Source organism: Octopus bimaculoides, chromosome 4 (genome assembly GCF_001194135.2).
Source record: "Octopus bimaculoides isolate UCB-OBI-ISO-001 chromosome 4, ASM119413v2, whole genome shotgun sequence".
NCBI lineage: Eukaryota > Metazoa > Mollusca > Cephalopoda > Octopoda > Octopodidae > Octopus > Octopus bimaculoides.
Genome location: NC_068984.1, coordinates 39,922,634 through 39,940,823, shown reverse-complemented (window position 1 = coordinate 39,940,823; position 18,190 = coordinate 39,922,634). Strand labels below are relative to the sequence as shown.

The following is an 18,190-nucleotide window of genomic DNA, read 5'->3' as shown; positions in this document are numbered from 1 at the left end:
GTATATTATTATTATTATTTTTTCCACATTTTTCGTACACTTGAATAAGACTGATTCACAAAGCCCCTATCTCCATTTGAACTATTTTATTGGCAATTCAGTACCTGAGTTTATATGCAGGTCGTTAAAATCTTATTCACAGTGTTCTTCAGTTAAGTTGATCCATGAAATTAATTCTTCAAGAGAATAGAATGTGTGAAGTTAGAGGAAACTATAATTTTTGGGCAGAGGTAAAGAATACACACACCACCCGTTTTCGGCGTAACAAAAACCCTAACCCTAAACACCGGGTGTGCGTATACTTTACTCTCGCCAATTTTTGCACTTCCTTATCCATGTGTCGCTTTGTATATTTTACATGTAGTTTTTAACAAGAAATTTTGTTTTCAATTACATATTTTTTGTTATTGAATTATATGTCTTATTTGCTAAATAAGTATTGACTAAATAATAGTGTGCCCCAGCATGACCGCAGTTCAGTGACTGAAACAGGCAAAATATGAAAGATAAATATTAATCAGTTATTGTTTAAATCCCTTATCAAGCAAAACTGTATTTGAAGGCAATTGTGGCCATCTCGTCTTCTTTTAATGTTCGTGGACCACCTCATCCTATGTGTCTTAAAGTGAAACTGAGTTGAGAATGAACTACGGAATATAATTTTTTATTTTTTATTACACGTTCATTAAATATCTGACTTTTTAAAAATCATTTTAGTAATCCTGTTTTACCATGAGAAAATAATGAAACTGAAATTTTTTTTTCATTTCATGGATATTGCTCTTTCCACCACTTTTCAGTTTTGTCGTAAGTGTTGCCCACCAACATTTTAATACTTTTGTTGTATAGCAATTTGAGTTGGATAGGCTGTTAAAGCATAACAATGCTCATCTCTGTCTTTCATTATCTCATCTATGAAGCCCAGTTTACTAAGTCCTGATATCATTCCTGCTCATATCTTCCTCTACAACAGAAAATTCACTGACTGCACATTGCATTTTCTCACCCCAGCATTCTATTCATTTATGTTACCTGTTCCCTTTTGCATATATATCTATCTAATTCTGTTTAATGTCCAGCTTGACTCTCTCCTCACATGTTCTGGACCTTTTTATTTGGGTTATGTCCCCCTTATTTCTCTCTTAATATTTTTGTTTTGCTATCAAATAACACTTTTTAAAAACACTTTATGTAATATGCCTTGCTGATAAAGACTACAGAAATCTTTTGTAGCCAACAGGTAATAATTCTTTGAAGTTTTGGTTTGTCAGAGTTTTCACTTTATCTTTCATGTAGTCTTTTGTTTGTATTGAGTTCATACTGACTATTCTTATATATTTTAGATAAAGCAGTGTTTCGGGTTAGGATTGCAATCTAATGAAACATTTGTAAATTTTGAGGGTCTCTTGAACTGTGTTTTCTTGTGGACATATTTACTGATAGGTGTATTATATTAAGTGTTAAATGGTTTTATCAAAAATGTTTAACAGTAAGAAAACTCAAAATGATTTTCTTCTAATGCCAAGGAAGCTTCCTTGAAGTAATTGGGAGTTTTTGTTATCTTTGTTGTGTAATCAACAATAGAGTTGGGTATTCTGAAAGCATTCTATAACCTGAGTAAGAATGTGATTAAAAAAAAAAAGTCTAAAGGGGTTCCTTCTCCAAGTAAAGGACAGACTACGATGCTTGTGTATGGAGTGAAATGTTGCATGGTAGGTATGTAAGGGCATTGAATTTTGAGGAAGTATGAAAGCTGATGGATGTCTGTTAGTGTGCCTTAGCAACAACAAAGTATAAATGATTGGAGAGAAAAATGGAGTGTAAGAGAAATCAGGTATAGTTTGCAAGAGTGGATGTTGTACCAATATAAATGTGATGTTAGTGAAGGATGTCAATTGAAGAAGTGCCATATACAAGATGATGGCTAGGACCCGTGTTAACCCTTTAGTGTTTGCATTATTCTACCAAAATTAATGCTTTTTCATCCACATTGTTTTGAACTGATCATGTATTATCTTGTAGCTATAAAATTTTGATGAGGTAACTGTTAATTTTTAAAACGATATTGTCGGGTTGGTGTAAGAGACCAGATCTGGCCAGTTTGAACATAAAACAGGCAGAATACTTTTGGCTGGTTTAAATGCTAAAGGGTTAAAGATCTATCCAAAATATGCAAGCATGAAAAATGATGAAGATGATAGACATAGCCAACTGTAGGTTATAAATTATCCCATCATTTGTTCAAAAGTTTTTATGTATTCTTTGTTAGAAATTACTACTTTTTAGATGAAGCAATTTTTAGCTTACAAAAGAGTCTTTTAAACTATGATTAAGATATTCATTTTAGAATATTTTCTGTTTAAGATGAAAAGTTGATTTCAGATATAATGTAGTTAAAACGGAGAAAAGGCCTTAGGTTATATATATAAAGTAATATTTATCTCCTACTTTACTAAGGCCTGACATCATTCCTGCTCATATCTTCCTCTACAACAGAAAATTCACTGACTGCACATTGCATTTTCTCACCCAGTATTCTATTAAGGAGGATGCTGTATTAGAACACAGAAAAATGCATTATTTACCAGGAGAGGTCCTCTCATAATAAATAATGCCATATTCTGTGTTCTAACACAACATCCACCTTAAGTAGGAGAAAAACATAGCCTTTTGGTATTAATACTGTCTCTGTCACTTATATATATAATTGTGCAAATATTCATATTTTTGCTTGCCTTGTCTGCAATATTGTAAGTTCTCCACATTCATTTTATTGACCATTTATCTTTGTTACTAGTGTTAGTATTGAACTTGTTAGCTTGGTGCCATAATCAGGTCTTGCATAAATGTAATAAGTGAGCTCAAACAGAATAACTTCTGTTATCATTAACTTAAAACTATTCTTTTTTAACATCTTTGAACACCATTCCTCAAAAGAAATATTTTGTAGTTTTTCTTGCTGTCACTTAGAGCAGGTTCTCTGGACCACTCTTTCTCTCTGAATATTCCTGTATTTTATGAGATTTCTTAAGTCTTCTATTTGTAATGTGACATCACATGAGAGTTGATCAATATAACTCATTTTGAGTCATTCAACATAAGAATTCCCATGGCTTAGGATTCACAAAAAGAGCTCACTCACTAATTCAGCTTTGCTCTGATAGCAGTGGTCAGCACATCTTGTCCTCTGCTCTTGAATGGTTGATGATATATTGGGGATATTTTCATAAAACTCTTCTTTCATTGGATTTTCATGATTTGTAGTTTTTAAAGAATTGCAATTGTTAGTTATATTTTCATTTGTGAATTATGAATTTGTATTTCCTTTCAAATGTTTCTAATAAGCTTGATGTATATGTTTGAGATTATTCATCTTCATTTTAATGGCTGTTTTTTTGTGCTTAATTCTCCATATGTCTTAATCTTAATATGTTTTTCCATGCTAAATTCTGCAGATGTTTCAGCTACTTAGTGAGACCCAAAGATTTAAGATCTGATCTACCTTCTTAGACATCTGCATTCATTGGTATCTGATTTCTTAACTCATACTCCAACTTTATCCTGTTGTAATATTGCACATTTACTACCGCATCAAAATGTTCTCTATCTCATTATAAAGTCTATCTTTTGTATAAAAATAGAGGCTCTAGGTTCAGTGTTTCACTCCCATATCTGTGTTAAGCTAATGTAAGATAGATCTCTTCTAGATGGGACAACAGTTCTTCTCCCCTCTGTTAATAGCTTGGTTCATATGCATCTTTATACCCCACCCGTTTTTTTTAATAAGTTCATTCATATGATTGTGGGCATGGTGGGTACTCTTTAACAGTTTAATACTTATTTCAGTGTGTACTTATTTAATCACTGTTTGTTGAATCACTAAATTATGAAACTTAAAGTGGCATATTGTAACCACTGACATGGAATGGCATATGTCCTCTGCCACTTGTGTGTGTGTGTGAGAGAGAGAGAGAGAGACAGACAGGCTTCTGAACAGTTATTGTCTGTAAAATTCCACCTATAAGGCACTGGTAAACTCAAGTCTACAGGAGAGGAGAACTCCATGTCAGTGATTATTAGTTCTTATTCTAGGGACTATGCTTTCAGAGCATCTTCTTCCACTGCTGATTCGGTCACCTTGGTACCGATCCATTTGGGCATTTGAAGAAATCTATTTCCTGTGCATTTGCTACACACAAAGTCTTCTTTCCCTGTTTACCTTCCTGTGATGCACTGCATCTCTCATATGTTCACAGTTTGTACTGGGGTACACTATATGGAATTTCTACTAATACCTTTTCTGCATATTGCACAGAGCCATTTTCCTGAAGAGATTAGTGGTTTGTCTGTTTTACTCCTTACTAAAACTTAACTTTAAGCTATCTTTCTGCTGGGTTCAAATTTGAAAGACTCTTATGCATTTTCCACATTTAGTAACCATTCATAGTAGCATTTCTATGCCACTTCTTTTCAGAATGACCAAGTGCAAGTGTACCATCATCCATCCATACACAATTATTTCCTGCAACATCATGATTTTCTCTGATACACTGTCTTGCATTCCAGAACACCTCATATCTCTGGTCCTTACTCTGTAGAATAGTGGTAACATCTTCCTTTCTGCTTCTTTACTTCCTAGATAAACCTGTCATCTGGTCACTATTTTGCTTGTCTGGTATAATTCTCTGCTACTCTTTTTCTTTCTAGCCTGCCTCTCTGCTTTCATGGCTCTGTCTACTTCACAGTTGCACCAATATTTCACCCTTGGTCTGGCTGGAATTTTGTACCAGCTACAGATTTGGTCTGTTACCCTTAGTAGATTGTCCTGTAAGAACTTTTGGTTATTCGTTGTTATACATCTCTATCTCCTCATCGTCAGATGTTTCAGTTTGAATTTCTCTAAATGCTTGACTGTCCAATGAATCTTAAAGTCTCCATACCACCTTTTCTACACTGGTTTGTATCCTTGGATCCTTCTAGTTCTAAGTCTGAAATCACTAACCTATGTTGAATTGTACATTCTTCATCAAGGAAGGACTTTGCATTCACAGCATCTGCATATCTTAGTTTCTGGTGAGGACGTAGTCAATATAGCTTGTGTGCTCTTCAAATTGATCGGTGATCAGGTGGCAGTCTCATTTTTTGAAGTTAGTGTTGCAGATCGTGAGGTCATTTGCATTACAGAACTCCAGCAGCCTTGTTCCCTCGTTTCTAGAGTCAAAACTGTAATATCCATGCACCCCGTGAAATCCATTGAGGTGCTATCCAACATATCTGTTAAAGTCACTAGCTACAATAAGGTCATTGTCATTCATGCAAAAGGGCCTTGTAGAAATAGTCCTTCTGTTCATCTTCCAGTCTAGCATGTGGAGCATGAGCAGAGATAAATGTGGCATCATGTTTTTCAAGACTAGTTTAAGCTATCACATACTCTGACTACCTTGATTTCTTTATCTATCCGTTTCTCTTCGAAAAGTCTGCCCACACCACCCATTACATCACTGCAACCTGCCCAGAAATTTGAACCTCTGTCCCTTGCCCGTGAGGAATCTAGCTGAGGCTCTCCTCCATCTTATCTTTTACTCACAGCACACATCAACATTCTTCTGCTCAAGCATTTTAACAATCTCATTGGACCTACCCTTCATTGTGTCAACATTGATTATGGTAGTTCTAAGGTTGTGGACTTAGAAGTGAGGGGTTAAATGGGGAGATAGTTTCCAGTATCTGGAAGAGGAAAAATAAACACATGCGAATACTTGCTAGCAAGCAGCGTGTTCTGGCACCAGTCCAGTAGAATGAGTATTATTTTTCACTCAACAAATTACATTTTCCCTCATCCCTCAATCCCACAAAGCTTTCTTGGACAAACACCTGCAATCTGAGGGGAGAGGAGCAACAAAGGTTGTAGACAAAGTGGAGTAGTTACTGGTTAGGTACTAAGCAGCTACAGGTGATGGTGTATGTGTGCATATTCACACCCCACTTGTATTTCATGTGTGTGTGTGTATATATATATATATATATATCTAAGCATATATATGCATCCTTGCAGCTAATACAAGGAAATTTGGACACATGCACATGGACAACTTGTGCACATACATTCATTAGGTGGGAAATTAAAAAGAAGCTGATTTTTTGTGTGTGTTTACAACTGCCACTCACTTACATAAAATTCATTATGTTTGTGCAGTGTTCAGTTAATATTTCTCTTGCCAATAAATCACCTTGTCACTTTGAACTCTTGAAGCCATGTAGAATAAGGAATCCTTACTTGAAAAACAAATATGAGTTTGCATCAGAAAGGACCTCTGATCGTCAAACTCATGCTGATATTGAAAAATCAAACAAAATGAGTGAACAAAAAAATAAAACAATACTTTACCTACTTTGTTCTGAAGCAATGCATTTAAAAATTCTCAAGGAATTATATTTTTCTTTTATAGCTTGAATTCTCCTCTTTTTACAACAATGTTGGTAGTACAACTAGTTAGTAAATGCCCAAGATATGGGAAGGAGTTACTGATGATAGACAGGTTGGTGTTGCAGCATTGTTTGACTGGTAGAGCAACTCTATCTTGGGGAGAATAATCGTATAGTCAAAGCATGTAGTTGTGCAGTATACTGGGCTTCTTTTAATGTCTCTTCCACAAGGGCTTCACACTTGTAGTAAAATGGTATTTGTCTCTTAATTGTAAAGGGACAGACTTTGACTTGGAGCTCAGTGGAATATATGGTTAAGAAGTTCACTTCCCAACCATGTAGTCCTGGGTCTAGTCTTGTTGCATGGCATCTTGAACAAGTGCCTTCTATAACCCACGGCTGACCAGTGCCTTGTGAATGGATTTGGTAGGCGAATTCTGAAAGAAGTTTGTGTGCTTCTCTGAAAAATTGCTCAGCTTTGTGTGGTAGTTGAGGTTATTACTATTGTCAGTGTAAAATTATATGAAATGAAAGTATATATTGGGTCATCCCATAAATAATGCAGTTTTTTTACAGTTCTTTTATTTTTCAAAATTAAGATAAACAAATTTCTTTTTTTAATCTAAAATATACTCTCCTTCATTTTCTACAATGCTCTTCCATCTATCTGGTAGACTTGCAAGAACCCTCTTTCAAAATTTACTTGTCTGTGATGAAAAATACTCCTCCACTACTGATCTGACCTCATCTACAGAATTCATATTTTTTCTGCCCAAATGATTTTTAAGACTGCAGAATAAATGATAATCAGATGGAGCAATGTCTGGCAACTATGGTGGGTGGGGCATCATTTCCTATTCAAACTGCTCCAGCCTTTGGAATGTCACCGTCGCTGTATGTGGCTGAGCATTATCCTGATGGAAGAACATCTTTCATCTTGAAACCAAAGATTTTTCTTCTTGCACCAACTTGAATGACTGGATGAATGACCAAATCCAAGTTTCTCTGCTAGTTCCTCAACAGTTATGATGGGATTCTGTTCCATCAGGGTTTGCAGGACGCCCTCATCGAGCTCTACAGATCTTCCAGGATGCGGCTCATCTAGGCTGTAGTTTTCAGCTCGGAATTTCTGGAACCACCATTGACACTGGCTTATATGTTTATTGTTTGATCCCCATATACTGCATTAATATGCCTTGCACTTTCTGTTGCATTGTTGCCTTAATTGGACTCATAAAGCAAAATATGATGAATGTGCTCCTTTGTCACTTCTATTATAACTTCAAAAAATAGCTCCGAAAAAATAACTGTTAATATCGAACTGCACTCTTCAAAACTTGCACTAAGAATAAGTACAACGTAAAATTACTACCTGCTTTTATAGCAAGTTGATGCAGGTAGTTTATCCTATCCCCCTCTGACTTAGTTCATGCAATTGAAAAAAACCACATTACTTATGGGATGACCCAATATATCATCATCGTTGTTTAATGTCCGCTTTCCATGCTGGCATCAGTTGGATAGTTTGACTGAGAGCTGGAAGGCTGGATTAGGCTCCAATCTGATTTGGCAAGGTTTCTACAACTGGATGCCCTTCCGAATGCCTACCACTCTGAGAGTGTAGTGGGTGCTTTTACGTTCCACCAGCACAGGAGTCAGTCAGGCGACACTGGCATCGGCCACAACTACAATATCACTTGGTTTGCCGTGTCTTCTCAAGCACGGCATATCTCCAAAAGTCTTGGTTGCTTGTCATTGCCTCTGTGAGACCCAACATTTGGCAGTTGTGCTTCACCACCTCATTCCATGTCTTCCTGGGTCTACCTCTTCCACAGGTTCCCTCCACTGTTAGGTTGTACCATTGAATTACAAATAACGCTCATCTTTTATGCTTGGATGACTCTACAGCTTCCAAGAGTACAACTGTATTTGTCTTTGCTTAGATAAAATGACTAAATTGTGGGTGTTAAGTCCGCATGAAGGAGTCTTTCTAACTTCTAAGAATCAGACACTCACACACACACATTCTCATCTTTATATATATATACAGACTTTGTAGACACCCTGTAGATATATAGGCAGTGGTAAATGTGCTTATGTTTTACATATTTCTCATTAATAAATTCCTTTCCAAGTTAAAGTTTCTGTTCTTTAACAAGTCAAATTGATATGATTTGTTATTTCTAATATTTCTTAGTTTGGCTTTATACATAACCTTACAAAAAGTTATATATAAAAAAAAATTAAAATAAGGGCAGCAAGCTGGAGAAAACACTTAACAGCATTTCTTCTGGTTCTTTACATTCTGAGTTCAAATGTTGCTGAGCTTGACTTTGTCTTTCATCTTTTCATGACATGTTCCCTCCCCATGAATTTCAGGCCCTGTGCCTCTAGTAGAAAGAATATATTAAAGAAACACATGTTTTATCAATTCTATACTTCTCTTACAGATCATATTTGCATAATGGGTAGAAAAAAGATTCAGATAACTCGCATAAATGATGAACGGAACAGACAAGTAAGTGACATATTTACATATTTAAATCCTAATCTTATTTGCTTGAAAATGAAAATTTTAATTAAATTCCTACATTTATATTGAAAACACTATTTACTTCATGTTCATTAAATTCATTACAGTTGGTTATTTTTACTTAGGCAAAAGGAAAGAAATTTTTTTTTTTTTTTGGCTTTTTATTGTTTTTAATGGTTTAATATCTGGTATCCTCTTATTTTCATATTAAGTTTCTTATATTCAAGAATTTTTGAGTAGGGAGGGAGTTGGAAAAGATAAAGTAGTTTGGGGACAATCTGTTTTATCAAACAAAGCATGGAAGAAGCTGAAATGAGTAAATTAAATCCATATATTTGATCCATGATTAACATCTATGATAGTTTTATACTTTAAGTTGACTTGTAGCTTTGATAGATCAAGGCTACTTTATTTTAAATCATCATCAGCAGCAGCACTCTTGGAACTTTTTGTTAAAATGTCTGATATTGATGCTGTAGAATGTTTTCACCTGCAGCTATGTCAGAATAACATATTGCTGTATCATAAAACTGTCTCACAAATGAAACTTTTGGTTTTTAGCTGTGGTGTGATTGTTTTAGTGTTTTACTCTAAAAATTTTAGTCAGGATTGGAGATACAATGCGTTAGCTATGGAGGAGAGAGAGAAATATAGCTTTAGTGAATAAGTTCCTTAAAAAATAGTTAAAATCGTAAAGTATTAAGGTGTTGACATCATTGCCATTAATATTAATGTACAAAACAGATGGTTAATGAATAAAATAGAATTGGTAGATTTAGTAATTTAGAAACTAATGTATAACTAGGTTAACTATATTACTAAGACAAACCCTCATTATATCTAAAGAACTTGTTTAATCCAATGGTATGTTAAAATCAATTAATATAGAAAAAGTCAGTAAGTTTTCATTGAAATTCATGATTATAATATATTTCTATCCATCTATCTTCTTCCTATTATTCTTGGGAGGATCATTGAGGTAGGACCTCGGGTACCTCAACCATATGATCCTATCAGAAGCAACCATTATTAGACTTTCATGCTAGGTTCCCAAGCATGACCAACTGAGACTACATGTGTATTCCAACTATCTCATCCTTGGTTTTCCTCTGTCTCTTGCTGGTTAGCTTCAGCTTGAATCCATCTTGCTATTTTTGTGACATTCTGATCACATGTCTGTAGTACTAGTGCTGTGTGATCTCAATGTGGAGAAATAGTGGCTTGACCTGGAGAAATTCCCTGATCTCTGAGCTATGTCCCCTGCCAATTAATATCACTCCAGAGATGCTTTGGAAGAACCTCATTTCGGTTGCTTTTGTTTCCAATCATTTTTTTCTGGTGCCATCTCACTTGTAAGATCTATGATATGATCTAACTCTAAAACTACTTGATTCCCAAGACTTCTGTATTTGGAGAATCAGTCTTTACTGTTTACCAAGTGCAGAATTTCTCAATTTTTATTTTTGCTCTTGAAGAAAAGAAACTATTATTATATATACACTATTTTGTAAATTGGTTATTTCATTTGTTTGTGTTAATGATTGTTCTTTTAATAGAATTATAACTGAGATTTTATTTGTAGCCTGTTACAAGAAGTAATAATTAGTCTCAAATGAAACCAGTTAAGAAAGAAATATCATGTTAGATAGAATTAGTAGCCAGCATCACATATATCTCAAAAGTTTTCTAGTTGAATTTTTTCATTATAATTATTTGTTCATTGGAACATGATTATCAGTAGTTTAGTTCAAACCTAACCTTATTTTGTTAGTGCCTCTTGTCCATAGAAAAGAATCTTTAGATTTATGTTCATTAGTAGCCAGTTGGCAGTAAATAAATGTAAATCTGATCTTACTTTTTGATCAGAGTACCCCAATTAAACAAGAAAAGCAGGTGAGATATATTTTATAACCAAATGACTTGTTTAAGATTGTAAATCTTTACCTTTCTTGTCTGTATAGCATTAACAACATCCTCCTACAACTCAGTCAAATAGCGAAACAATCTTTCTATTCCTAATCATCCTCATCTTCATTATTATCATTTTATTTAATGCCTGATATATATGATTTGCTGTTTGTATTATTACTAATTGTTATACAAATAATTCTAAATGGTTGACATTTCTTTATAATTTATGTTTACTCTCAACTTTCATAGTGTAAGTTATATAAATGTGATATGAAAAAATTAAAATCATCATCATCATCATTTAACGTCCGCTTTCCATGCTAGCATGGGTTGGACGATTTGACTGAGGACTGGTGAAACCGGCTTGCAACACCAGGCTCCAGTCTGATTTGGCAGAGTTTCTACAGCTGGATGCCCTTCCTAACGCCAACCACTCAGAGATAAAAATAAACACTGTAAAACTATTCTTTTATCTTTTACTGGTTTCTGCCATGTGGGCACACCACCTTTCGGGGTGTTTAGTTTTCTTTTCTGTATTGTTTTTGGTGAAGTAGCAAGTTGAACAGAACTGCTCTACTTTGTGCCTCCTTCTGTGATGTGGGTTCATCTGGTATTTCACATAAAAATTTGTGCAGACACTTTTTGAAGACATCCTCATCTGCACCTCACAAATCTCTGAGGTTGTTTGGCATAAATGGAAAGTAAAACAGTTGTTAGTAAAGAAGTACCTGTAGCATAATAATAATTTCTTTTAAATAAGCACTTAGCCAATTCTTGTTGGGGATATTTATTATTGGTTTATACTTTGGTTTCTCTTTGAGATTTGAACTAATAAATAGTGAGTCACTGGTTTGGGTTCTACAAAACCTGCCAACTTCACTATTTTAACAATAATATGTTGGAACCACTGCAAGAGAGTGAAAATACAAGCCATGTCATCATCATCATCATCGTTTAACGTCCGCTTTCCATGCTAGCATGGGTTGGACGATTTGACTGAGGACTGGTGAAACCGGATGGCAACACCAGGCTCCAATCTGATTTGGCAAGAGTTTCTACAGCTGGATGCCCTTCCTAACGCCAACCACTCAGAGAGTGTAGTGGGTGCTTTTACGTGTCACCCGCACGAAGGCCAGTCAGGCGGTACTGGCAACGGCCACGCTCAAAATGGTGTATTTTATGTGCCACCCGCACAAGAGCCAGTCCAGGGGCACTGGCAATGATCTCGAAAGTAAAAGAAATGAAACACTACTATCTAAAACAAGGCAACAAGTAAGCAATAGTTTGTGTGTGTGCGTGTGTATATATATATATTATATATACACACACACACACACACACACACACAGAGACAAACACACCCACACACATACAACTCCTCATTCTGCTGCTGTTGTATTGAAACAAACTGTTCCGAAGAATCTCCCAGACAACAGATGATAAGAGGAGTATTTCAACTGTCACTTAAGCAATGGTGTTGTATAAGAGAAGCCAGATATTCAGTGGCTGCAAAATGTTAATCTTCTTCATTTTAACATCCATTTTCCCATGCTTTCTTGGGTTGGATGGAGTTTATTGAGGTAGATTTCCTATGGCCAGATGCCTTTCCTGTTACCAACACTCCTATCATGATAGCTTTCATTTGAAAAAAAATACATTTTCAATTTCCAATAGTTGATAATTACACTGTGTCTACAAATCTAAGCATTTAAAAATAAGGGTTTCCTGTTTGGGCTCAAAGCCAGCTATTTTTGGGTGGAGGGGTAGTCAATACCATTGATCAGTGCTTTATGTTATCAACCCCAGAATGATGAAAGGCAAAGTTCATCTTTCCAGGATTTGAACTTGGGGAAATAAAGAGTCGGAAAAGAATACTGTAAAGCAATTTTTACAGTGTTCTAATGATTCTGCTGTCTTGCCACCTTCATTTAATATTAAATATTTTTCAGGTAACCTTCACAAAGCGTAAATTTGGACTTATGAAAAAAGCTTATGAACTGTCTGTGCTGTGTGACTGTGAAATTGCACTGATAATCTTCACAAGTGGAAACAAATTGTACCAGTATGCTAGCTCTGATATGGACAAAGTACTGCTGAAGTATACTGAGTACAATGACACAGTAGTCAGCCAAACTAACCGAGACATAGTAGAGGTAATGTTCAATTCTTTTATCTCCTTCCATTTGATCATAAATGGTATTAATTAAACTTAAATAGTTATCGTTTGTATTGAGGAATGAGTACACAATTTTTGCTAAATATGTCACCTATCCAATATCGCAGATCAGCTTCATTTTGTGGGAAAGTTGATTCTTTACATGGAGCATATTCAGAAATTTGAAAGAAAAAGATATGATTTTAATTTTTGGTTGTTGGTTTTGGTGATTTAATTTTTATTATGTTTTTGTTAAATTCTTCTAGGATATTCTTAGTTGCTCTTGTAATGTGGGGTCTGGCATTATCATGCTGCAGGATCACTCCTTTTCTGTTTACCAACAAAAGCTGTTTTTCATGCAAAACTGTTTTTAAACGTTTCAGCTGCTGGTAGTAAACTTCAGCTGTTATTGTTTGATTGTCATCTAATTGCTCATAATAAACATTCCCCCTCATGTCCCACCATACACTCAAAAGAATCTTCTTTGGATGTAGAATACATCGTGGCTGTTGGATAGGCCTTGAATTATGGCCGAGCCACTGTCTTTTGCACTTCACATTATTGTAAAGAATCCACTTCCCATCTCCAGTAATGATTCTGTCTAAAACAGGTGAAGTGCAAGAGAATGCAATGAGACAGCAGTCTACACATTGTTTGCGATTGATTTTTTGACAGATCTTGTGGAACCCATCTTCCAACCTTGGAGACTGTAACAAGCCTTATTATTTCACGATAGATGGTCATATGACTCTCATTAAACTCCTTGCTCACTTCCCTAGTTGTAATGGTTGGATTTTCATCAACAGTAGCTTGCAATTCCTCATAATTGGGGCGCCGTCACCCTTTTTGAAATGTGAAAACTATTTTCTGCATGTCCTTTCATTCACCTCATCATTTCCATAAGTGTCTCTTTAGTGATCCTGCTGCTGAACTTGCTGTATTCCCCTTCTAGGTATCAAACAGTGAAACATGCCGTATGTGCTCTTTACTTGGAGTGTACATTTGGGTCATCTGAAAGAAGAAATAATATTTTAGTGATTTAAATAACTACTAATATCATTTAGAAGCTAGATTGGTGTAATCATGTCTTACATTTATTCTTAAAAAAAAAAAAAAGATGGACAGAACTTTTGTTACAACCTGATGCTTAAACTTCCCCATCTCCCTTATTCAACAGATTAAAAGTTTATAGTAATAGGCAGATGGTGGCGGTAGGGATATGAGTCTTGGATAATAATTAACAGTTGAATCACTTGTAATTATGTTATCAAATATTATTTTGTTGTCTCTGTATTTTTTGTTCTTTTAAATTCAAATTGCTGTATTTGAAGGGAAAATATATAAAATTATAGATTATCTTCACCTGTTTAATAATCAAAAAATTCTTGTGTACTATAATAACAATCTATATAATAATCTTCTTATCCATTCACTGGTTATACTTTACTTAGTGAGGTGGATTAAAAGTGAGTAGAGAAAAAGAAGTAGAGAAAGATGTATAATAAGGCCAAATGCATCATGTGGTTAGTTGAAGGGAGAGAGAAGTGTTAACATGTTGTAGGGTGGGGAGGGAAAGGTAGAGAGAAGTGTTAACATGTTGTAGGGTGGGGAGGGAAAGGTAGAGAGAAAGAGATATGTTTAGGATACAATATTTAGCAGAGGATGATGTTCTGGTGGTGAAGTTAAAGAAAGAGAGATACAGAGAAATGGACAGGGGAGGCAGTTACATTGAGAGAGAGAGAGAGAGAGAGAGAGAGAGAAAGCAGCAGATAGCATTTGTATTGTCAGAGATGAGATACATCAACAGCAAGGAAATGAAATGAGCTTTGTTACTGAAAACTATAGTGCTGCTGTTGATGGTGAAAAGGATGTTTTTTTTTTATTGAATTAATCTATAATATTACTCCTCTATCTGTTTGTTCACACTTTATCTGTTTGTCAGAGAGGAGGAGATAGTGAGAGAGAGGAAGAGGGAATGTGAGAGAGCAGAAAGCCATCTGATGCATTATGCTATAACTCATATGGTTAGTGGAAGTGAGTGGTGAAGAGAAAGAGAAATGTTACAGATACGAAGAGGGGAATTACATAGTTAAAAAGTTTGTTGAAGAGGTAGAGAGAAAAAGAAATATAAAGTGCTTAGCAGAGGGAAATTTTAAAATCATAAAATATTGTGACAGGAAGTGAAATAACTTAGCAAAATAAAAAATGCAAATCATCTTTTCTTTCTGAAATAGCTTCTCTTAATCTTCATCATTCTTTGGAATTTTCCACAGGTCCCGCTAGTTATTATTTTACTTAAATTCGTGGGTGCAGCTTGTATAAAATTAAAGCAAAGCCAAACCGTAACAACAACAATGATAATAATAATGTTATATTGATGTTTTCTTTGAAAGGAAAAAATATATAATTAAATATTTCATTTGATTATTTCCAAGCTAATATTGGAAAAATACTGGTTTTTCCATTGTAATAAAAATAATTTTGCTGGTTCTGCTTTAGCTTTTAAATAAGAAAGACAAAGGTAATGATAGTCCTGACCAAGAAGATGAATATGTGCTGACTCCTCACACAATGGAAAGCTATAAACGAATCGATGCTGAGTATGCTAGAGTTATGCAGCAACCAACGGTTGGTATTCTTTCAAAAATTTGATTTAATTTAATTGTAATTTAATATTGCAACATGTCCTTTAACCAGGTTTCAAGTATTTTTTGCTATTGCTTTTATCATTAATTCTTTTTCAAGTTATTTAAGTTTGATAGAAAAGAAAATAAACTCTTTTCCATTATCTATTAATGATCTATAGCATTCCTACATTTATGCCCTTTTATTTCTGATTGTACTTAATTTGTGTGTTTGTACTTGATTTATATTTTGACTTGACAAATTCAATTCATGTAGAGGAAACATGATTAAAATACATTTTCAGACTGATAGATCATGAGTTCATATCCTGTTGAAGGCTTTGTTTCTTTTACAGTTTACTTAATGAGAGAACAGATATGGTCCTTTCTGGGTTAAGTTAACTACAATAATCTAGTATCAGTTAAGAGAAAGGCCTGTCCCTCATTATCTGTTTTCTCTATAGTTATATCATTGCTCCTAGTTTTGTGATTTTTAATTTGACCATCGTTTTCTTTCAGCAACAGACTCCAACTTCAGTGACGTCTTATCCTGCTTCTGTACCTGTTGGTAACTTCTCAATCCCTAATTCTGGTATAAACAGTTCTCAGGCAGCTCCATCTGTGTCAGCTGCAACTGGTCAAAATACAGTTCTTTTGTTACCTTCTAATCAGAATGGTCAGTCTACAATTTCTGCAATACCAGCTAGCTACAGTCCTGTGCCTTCCACATCAGGTAAAAATAAAATTTTTTTGAAAGTTAATGTTTACACTTGGAAGAGTGTTTAATGATGCAGTTCAGTTATTTTAGAAAAATTGTGAATTATTGTTGCCATTAAAAATGCACCCAATACAGTAAAGTAAAGTAAATTACAGTAAAGTTAACATTAGGAAGGCATTCTGGGTATAAAAACCTTGCCGAAACTGAGACACTGGAGCAAGACATGGTCTTGACTCATTGGATCCTATCTAACTGTCCAAGCCACGCTAACATGGAAATCAGATGTAAGAAAAATATAAATAATGCTTTTTTTTCTCATTTAGGGGTGTATTATATTGTGTGTGATAAACGTTTTTGGTTCATTTATGCCAACAACTTGGTGCATTTATATAACTTACTCTAGGCAATTTATTTAGAGTATTCTTCAGTTAATAATTTTCATATTTTCGTGTATATTTGAAGGTAGACATTCTTCTGTTCAGCAATAGGAGTTTTTCTTTTTTTAACCAAATTATTGACATGATATTGCATCGTAATATCAGAACTTTCTGAGTCATATTTGCATGGAAGAGCAAATGACAATACAGATTAAAATCAGTGGTTATGATTTCTATGAATTAACTCCTTTTAAATTTGAATAGTTAAATGAAATATTTTGGAATGTATGTTAAACTAAAATTAATTATCTACTCATGTCTGATATTTATTTCTGTTTTAAAGTATCGCTATATTCAGGTTCAAAAAGTGGTGGAGATTCATCCAGTTCTCCAATTACTGCCACTCGTTCTCTACAGATACCATCCCAAGCCACAGAAGACAGCAATTCTCCTGGAGCACAATCTTCACCTGGTCCATCTTTAGTTACTACATTGGTTAACAATAAAGATGTCACTGACTTAAGTACTACCAGTGCAGGACACTTACTACAAACTAAATCTAGACCAGATTTAAGAATACTCATACCGCCAAAGATAACCAATGATATCGTGAGTATCTTGAATTATTTCTCATTCTTTAAATAAACCTGAAAATTCTTTACCTCCTCTGTAAAAAAAGTGTGTTTTCTTTAGATTAATGCTTTTCAAAGTTAATTGTATTTCTAGTGCATTTGTATGGTACAAAATTCTTTCTAAAGATTACTGGTGCTTAATCAGAGTTGTGGAGTTTTAAAAAGACAGATGTTTGCTAACTTATTTAACCTACATGCTTAATATTTATATGTTTTTGGCTATTGCAGTCTTTCTATTAAGTTTATTGCAACATTTTTAATAGTCAAGTTGGAATTTGTAATTAACAAAAATCTTAGTAGAATCTTGCTAGTTAAATTCAGGTTGGTACTACTATTTGAAGGTGGGTTGGGGGCTGAGGGGCACATACCCCCCCCCCCTTCAAGAAAAGAAGTGTGCCCTTCTAAATAATATTATTTATGCCCATTTCTCCTGGAATTGTATTCCCTTCTGACCTTGTGACTTCCCTTCAAAAATTTCCTGGGACCATGCCTGTGAAAGATAATAAAATGGTTACTAGACAGATATGTTTCAACCCTTAGTTTTCTGAACTGAAAATAGGAACCATTATTTCTTCATTGAGAGTGGCATCAGCTATGACTATACATTCATGGAGAAATATAATTTTGCTTAAAAAATCATACCAACAAAGACAGTATGTATGAAAATGTTAGAAAGTATTAACAATTAGTGCCCAAGAAATTGGCATATATTGCAGAAACAATCTCGGTAGATATATATATATATATATATATGGCGTTAGGAAGGGCATCCAGCTGTAGAAACTCTGCCAAATTAGATTGGAGCCTGGTGTTG

The 18,190-nt window shown here is 34.7% G+C and overlaps 1 protein-coding gene and 1 long non-coding RNA gene across 8 annotated transcripts in view; one reads left to right on the top strand and one right to left on the bottom strand.

The window, feature by feature from the left end:
- Positions 1–18,190, top strand: part of LOC106880463 (myocyte-specific enhancer factor 2A) — a 35,600-nt gene that overhangs the window by 3,960 nt on the left and 13,450 nt on the right. For all 7 annotated transcript variants that reach the window (XM_014930395.2, XM_014930392.2, XM_014930394.2 and 4 more), the window contains 5 exons: positions 8,877–8,944; positions 12,820–13,023; positions 15,525–15,653; positions 16,169–16,382; positions 17,088–17,353. In XM_014930395.2, coding sequence (XP_014785881.1) covers positions 8,891–8,944; positions 12,820–13,023; positions 15,525–15,653; positions 16,169–16,382; positions 17,088–17,353 — 867 coding nt within the window. In that variant the 5' untranslated portion in view covers positions 8,877–8,890. The remainder of the gene's footprint in view (positions 1–8,876; positions 8,945–12,819; positions 13,024–15,524; positions 15,654–16,168; positions 16,383–17,087; positions 17,354–18,190) is intronic.
- LOC106880466 (uncharacterized) overlaps positions 12,855–18,190 on the bottom strand; it is a 40,344-nt gene continuing 35,008 nt past the window's right edge. The window contains exon 4 of the long non-coding RNA XR_001410750.2: positions 12,855–14,036. This is a non-coding gene — a long non-coding RNA (uncharacterized LOC106880466). The remainder of the gene's footprint in view (positions 14,037–18,190) is intronic.